The sequence below is a fragment of the Monodelphis domestica genome, chromosome 3 (genome assembly GCF_027887165.1).
Source record: "Monodelphis domestica isolate mMonDom1 chromosome 3, mMonDom1.pri, whole genome shotgun sequence".
Taxonomy (NCBI): Eukaryota; Metazoa; Chordata; class Mammalia; order Didelphimorphia; family Didelphidae; genus Monodelphis; species Monodelphis domestica.
Genome location: NC_077229.1, coordinates 309,196,185 through 309,203,456, shown reverse-complemented (window position 1 = coordinate 309,203,456; position 7,272 = coordinate 309,196,185). Strand labels below are relative to the sequence as shown.

The following is a 7,272-nucleotide window of genomic DNA, read 5'->3' as shown; positions in this document are numbered from 1 at the left end:
ATAGAGAGGTTAAAGGAATTACCACAATCCCCCGCCAGTGAGAGTTCAAGCAAGTTTTGAATTCATATCCTCTTATTTTGAGTTCTGTTCATCCTTCATTTGGAAGAAGACCTCTGATATCTCAGTGTGATGTCTTGATCACTTCTGAATTGAATTTAAGTGAGGCAGAGCAGCAGAGTCAATGGCTTTACTCTCTTTCTTTGATATCGTCAATGTCTGGCTAAGTTTTTAGGTCCAGAAAGCACCTGCTTGAACCTCCTCCTTGTCCATTAGAACAAAAGTCCTCTACTGCCCATTTTGCCAGAGGAAAGCTTAGTACACATGGCTAGACATGCTCCCCCTCCCCCCCCCCCCCCAATTCACCTAGGTTCGAGAACTGATGGTTACTCTCAATTTAGTTTAGTCAGTCTGCTAAGATTGGTTTCCTAGAGTGTAATAGCTGTGAAGCTACTCTTTCCTGGAGCAACAGTTGGGTGAAAAGTACACTAAAAGTTTATGAGCTATCTGATGCTTCCTGAACACCCCCCATCCACTATCATATGCTGTTGGGATAGGTTATTTCAAACTATAGAGAACTTAGAATTCCAAGTATATCAAGGCTGATCAAGGAAAACACTCATCATTTTGTTTTTATTTCTCTTTGGGGAAGGAAAGTGCAAGAGTTTACATTTATTATCATATGACCCATTCACTATCTAATAGCCTAGCACTTATGAAAGCAGAGTACTCTCTCAACATCTCCATAACCCTTTATATCCAACCCTTTTTCAACAGCCCAGAATCAATTTTCCCACATTCATTTCTGCTCCTGACAATCCTCTAAGACTGGCGGATGAAGAAAGGGCAGGGAAAAAATAGTACTTTGTTGTCCAGCAAAATCTCTGTAGTGGTAAGGGTTGAGAGCAGAGTGGGTTGGAGCCCTCCGTGGCTCCCTAGGTCTTTACCGCAGTGTCTCTAGATTTGTAAACCACACCTCGGCTCTTCAGCTCCCGCACGATTCCTTGAGGCAGGCGGCCAGTGACAGACACTGCATAAACTCCAGGCTTGAAGGTACTGACTCGCTGCCATTTAGAGACCCAGCTATCCTCCGGGCTCATCATTGCAATGATCCCGTCAAAAGAAGAACTTGTGCAGTCATACACCATCTCTCGGTTCCCTTTCATCTGTAGGTATGAATCGCAATTATCACAGCCGTCATACTCAAACTGGTCTATTGTCTTAACCAAGGAACAGAGAAGACAAGCTCGCAGATGTCGCAAATCTTTGGGAACGGTCTCCAGTGCCATGGTGGCTCCAGAAGAGGAGGAAAATCACCTGAGCAAGGACTATAGTGACCAGACCGTTACTCCCCACCTGTGCAGGAAGTGTTGATCCTTCCCCTTAGGAAGGCTGACAACTTCCGGCCAGGGTGTGCCTTTAGCAGGGACCTCCCCTTTCTGCCTTAAAAGGTTATTCTGTGTCCCTCTGCCCCGCCCCTCAGATTATCACGTGGTCTCCCAGTTCAGGGGGCCGGGCTGAGTTAACATCTTCATCCCTGCAGGACTAGCCAGATTGTTTAAAGTGTTCTGAAATCTCTTGGAGACAGGGGTTGTCCTCAGAAAATCGAACCAGCTCTCAGTTGCTATGTGGCTCCTCCCTCTCTGTCTGGGCTTTGGTTCCCCAGGGAACCAGGACTGGTTCTAGTGGCCAAATCAAGCCCTGGAAGTGAGTGTGTGTGTGTGTGTTTTTCTACTAATATATAAAAAAAAATTTTTTTCAGAGGAGTATAGATAACTTTTATTTCTTCTCAGAACTCTCTCTTTTTTCCATTTATCAGTTGAGGAATGACTTGAATTCTTATTAATTTGACTCATTTTTCTATATATTTTGGAAATGAGATCTTTATCAGAAAAACCCGTAAACATTTCTCAGTTTCTAATTGCTTTCCAATTTTGGCTGCTTTGGTTTTATTTGATTTAAGAACTTTTCAATTTGATGTAATAAAAATTCATTTTGTATATTGTAATGTTTTCTGTTTTTTTAGTTATACATTTTTACTTTATCCACAAATCTGTTAGGTAAAACTATTCTACTCTTCCCTAATTTGCTTATGGTATCATCCTTTATGTGTAAATTTTGTACACATTTTGGCCTTATCTTGTTATATATTGATCTATATTTAATTTTTACCAAGCTGTTTTCCTATTTACCCAGCAGTTTTTGTCAAAAAGTGAGTTTTTATCCTCAAATCTGGGATTTTCACATTTCTCAAACACCGGATTACGATGGTTATTGTCAAAAGAAATTCTTGGTTCTCTTTGTCTATTCTGAGTTTACACTTGTGAAAAGGGAAATCCTTTATTCTCTTTGCCTAGTTGGAATTAAAACTTTGGTTAACACTAATTTAAATACCTCACTAGATTGTGAAGACAAGATTAACTCTCCTTTGTCTACCTTTTTATTGAATCAACACAAACTTGAACTAGATGGAGGAGCTCAGAAACCACTTAGTGAATTCACACCCTTCTTAGTGCTAGGTGAGAAGCCAGTAAGATATTTGGAGAGTTCCACCCTTTTTTCTAACTCAAACAACCAGAAATATGTGAATTCTTTTTAAGAGTTTACACACTCAGAAACATGTGAATCCTAGGAGGAGAGTTAACACCTTTAGAGGTGAAAAGTCAATCCCATAGACACTGTTGGACAATTTGGAAACTGTGATTGGCCCCTATAAAAAGGGGCAGGGACAGGAAACCACCATAAAAGCCACAAAATCCTTTGGCTGGAGCAGTCTGGTGAAGTTGAGCCTCTTGGAGAGTGTTTCCTGAAGAAAGTCTTTGAGGGAACTTCATTGGAGACTGCAGTGTGGATCTTCACTTAGACTCTGATTCCTGAACTAGTTCATTGGGTGAGTGAAAAGGCTGACTCCCTTCCTAGTTTCCTAAGAGACTAGCTTCCATCTTGGAGGAAGCCTCCTGGCTGAGGACTCATATAAGTATTTTCTCTAACCTCTTTCACATTTCTCTACTTTATTGTTTTCTCTCTATTTTGATAAATAAACTTCTGACTTGAGATATAATAATTTCAGTGACCACATTATTTCATATAATTTAAGTTCAACCATTAAATTTAACATTTAATCATAGTAATACTGCTAATATGTGTAAGAAAGAAAACTTGAACCTAGATTTTATTTACACTAGGACCAGCCGTCTATGTACTTTTTGCTACATTATTTATTTGTTGTTATGCTGTACCGTTGTTCCTATGCATGGGGCCATTTGGGACTGATTACTAGGGGAAGACACCTCTTTCATTTGCTATCAGGTATATCAAAATGACATGACCATTAATTTTATTTAGATGAATAATTCAGAAACCTTGCCTGTTCACTTCAAACAAATTCAACACATTTATTAAGTGCCTTCTGAGTGTGCAAAGTATTGTGCTAGACATTGGATACTGATCTGAAAATGTCCTTATATTTTCCTTGCTATTTTTCCAGAGTGGAAGCAACTTGGAACTTTTAACTTAAAAACATTATTTAGCTCTGACATGTTGATTAGAGCTCTAGGACCTGTTGGAGATCTTGGCAGTCTACTTGTAATGGAAGAGTATTTTGCTTTGAGCCTCTCAGAATTGCAAAATGGAAAATTTTAGCCTCTTCTCAGAACATTCAGAACTTTTCTCCTTAGAAACAATACTAGGAGCCCATTGACATAAATGTAGTCTCATCTACAAAAATTATTTGGAAAATTGTTGGGTCTTTTGTGTTTTATTTTTATGAATACAGCTCAGAAGTTGACTTGCTCATGATAGCTCTTGTTCAGCAGGAAGTATTTCATCTGCTTGATCTTTCAGAACACTCCTTGCTTCACCAGCCTGCTTCTTTGTTCCTTCCTGCTCTCTCTACTGCCTGTTCATTTTGGCTACAGAAATACAACTGATGGAAAAGAGGGGATAATGGGACAGCAATTTTTAGTTCTCTTCTTGATTGTTTATATACAGTCCATTCACAAAACTAAGTCTTAATTTTGGGATCTCTACATCTCAGAGGGGAAAGTTCAGCAGTTAGTAAATATTTATTAAGCACCTACTTTGTGTCAAGTTCTGGGGATACAAAGAAAGGCAAAAGATAATTCTTGTCGTCAAGGAGCTTATGTTCAAATGGGGAAAGAGGATACATAAAAGGAAGCTGAAAAGGGGTGGTGTAGGAATGGAAAATATCCAGTGCAAGGGCATAATAAAGAAGTTAGATTGCTGTCTTGGACACCCTCCTCAAGTGAAAATTCTAGTAATCAGAAGAAGGGACAGCCAGGGCAGAGCGTAAGAATGAAGTCTGAATTCCAGAACTGATATGATCTTTCAGGAGGAAGAAGTTCTTAAGGCATGAAAGAGCCAGGAGGAGCATAGCTGCCAGGGAAATGAAAGAAGGAAGGGAACTCAGATACTTTGTAGTTAATCACAACCTTGAATAAGACTCTTCTCTACAACAGATCAAACAAATGGCCTTCCAACTTTGATTTGGATGGCAGGGCTGAGTTCTGCATTCAATCATAAATCCCCCTCTAAATAAGCCTGCTTGACAAGTGGATATCCAGTTTTTTTCTTGAAGACCTCTAGGAAGGGGCAATTCAACAAATAATGAGGAAGCCCATTACATTTTGGATGGTCCTAATTGTTAGGAGATTTCCCCTTATATCAAACTTAAATTTCCCTATATTTTCTACCTACTATTCATAGTTTGGTCCTGTGGGGCCACATATAACAATTTTTTTTTTGCAAAACAGGTCTTCTAATTCATAAAGACAACCTTCATGTCTTCCCACACTTTCTTTTCTTCAAGTTAAAAGTCCTGTTTCTTCAAATGATACTTTTATAGCACAGTCTTGAGACCCCTCACCATCATAGCCATTCTCCACTGGATATTCTCTAGTTTATCAGTAGCTCCTGTGGTTGGAACTGAGAAGCTTTATCTTTCTGTAGGACTCTAGGTCTAGTCACATGGCATGAAATGTCCAGGTATACTGGAGGGTTTTCTTATTTCTTGGATCATAGCCACATCCACTTCAGCTTTGGTGCAGTAGGTTGCACATCAGTCTCGAAAGCTGAAGGTCCCAAGTTTGATCCTCAAAAGGAGGGTTTGATATACTGGGATAGGCTTCTGGAGACAAAAGAGCTACTTGAATTCGGATGGGGTCTACCTCTCACCTGAAGTGGATGTCTATTGTCTGGTGAAGTGGGATATTCCCTCTGGGGGAAACCTTTCCTGTAACAAGGTCAAAACCTGGGGTTTCTACCCTCAAACTAAATAAACTGGGAATCTCTAGATTTCCATGTTGATCCCTCTCTCCACAAAAACTTGAGAAATATATGTATGATATCCCTGAAGGAGGCAAAGATTTTTTGGAACACTTTATACAGAAAGATAGGGTGTAGCAATTTATGTTTTATTTCTACTCCTTTTTAATTCTGAAAGAAAAAATTGTGGAAAAAAAGGAAACAAATGTGGAGAGGCAAGCAAAACAAATTCCCACATTGGTTATATCTGAAAATGTTTGTCTTATTCTACGTCTTGAGTCTATCATATATTTGTCATCATTGGCTTCTTTGTCATCCTTCTTCTAGAATCATGATTGTTCATTACATTCCTGAGAGTTGTTAAGTTTTTCAAAGTTATTTTTCTTTACAATTTTATCGTTAATTGTGAATCTTAAAAACTACTCAGACTATACTTTAGAAGATTTTATTTAGCTATTTCCTTATTGTAACAATGGAATGCTTGGTCTAACAAGAATCAGTAATGTCTTGGGAACTTTACATTACTCCACCCATACTTAGATATACTTTAGGGGAAGATAAAGTTGTAAACTCCTTATTGAACAAGAAGGTACTTAACTCATACCTTATAGTGAAGCTAGAACTTAAACTAATTCTATTTTTAGATTTAATACAAAAAGGTGTTAAGTACCTATAAAGGTTAAATTAATCACAAAAAGGTCAAGTAACTCACAAAAGGCAAGCTTAACAAAGAAGTGTGAAGTACTCAAAAGATATAATCTAATCAGAGAAGGTGAGAACTAAAGAGTGGATAGTCCTGGAGAAAATCTAACCAGAGAAGGTGAGAACTAAAGAGTGGTGACAATTAAAGAATGGGCAGTCCTGGAGAAAATGTCTACTGTGATTGGTAGATGTAAAAATTTAGGGGAGGTGACAAGAGAAATTTTCTTTAAAAGGAGGGGTAAAAAGTCAGTTCAGGCAATTCAGTTTGGAGTGGAATTTGGTTCGGAACTCAGTTCAGGAGATTGAGTTCAGTGGAGGACTGGAGCTTCCTTGGAGACGGTCTCATGGTGAGTGATAAGACTGACTCCCTTTCCTTTAGACTCAGGAAGGCCACTTTGGCCAAGGCTTTTAACTACTGCCTGGATCAGCCTGAGCCAGAGCAGTTTAAATTCTCTCTCTCTCTCTCTCTCTCTCTCTCTCTCTCTCTCTCTCTCTCTCTCTCTCTCTCTCTCTCTCTCTCTCTCTCTCTCTCTCTCCCTTAATTCTTTCTCTCTATATTAATTAAAATCTCCATAATTCCCAGCTGACTTGGGCATTTTATTATTTGGGAATCATCCTTGGAGACCATTAAAATCTAGATTTTAAGTCAACACACTAAAATTATCCTTACATAATGTAGAAATTGTTCTACTGGTTTTATTCACATCACTTTGAAAAAGTTCATGCAAATCTTCACAAATTTATCTTTGATAATACTCATAGTAGTATTCTATGGTATTGCTTTATATAACCATAGAAGTAGTAGTATTCCATGGCATTGATAGATCATATTTTTTTCAGCTATTCCCCTAATAATGGACACCCTCTTAGTTTCCATTTCTTTATTACTACAAAAAAGAGGTGCTCTATTTTTGTATCATGGGTTCCTTTCTTCTTTCTTTGAACTTTTTGGGCAGATAGAGACTTTTTAGATCCTTGGGACACAACTATTGGACCCTAATGGTTATGACCTCATCTTATGTGAGGTCTGAAATAGATGAACTGGGGTTAGGAAATCAAGCATGGGTAGAGCTGAAGGCAGAATGAAGTCTGGAATGAGTTAACTGTACTTTGCAACTTGAATGAGAGCTTGTCTCACAAAGTGGACAGGGGCAGACAGTTACAAATGGGATTGGCCTTGGCTAATGCAAAGCTCACACTAAAGAGAACTGGGCTGAGAAACCGAGGTCAGGGTGTGGTGAAGACTGAAGGGCTTCTGGTATAGGCAATGGTTAGCAAGCTCTGGCACCT

At 38.8% G+C, this 7,272-nt stretch overlaps 1 protein-coding gene across 1 annotated transcript; it reads right to left on the bottom strand.

The window, feature by feature from the left end:
- Positions 1 to 603: 603 nt before the first annotated feature.
- Positions 604 to 1,590, bottom strand: LOC100022141 (transcription elongation factor SPT4-A-like). The gene has a single exon (XM_016431518.2). It carries the CDS (start codon positions 1,284 to 1,286, stop codon positions 933 to 935), a length of 354 nt encoding a protein of 117 aa, XP_016287004.1. The 5' UTR covers positions 1,287 to 1,590; the 3' UTR covers positions 604 to 932.
- Between the last annotated feature and the right edge of the window lie 5,682 nt (positions 1,591 to 7,272).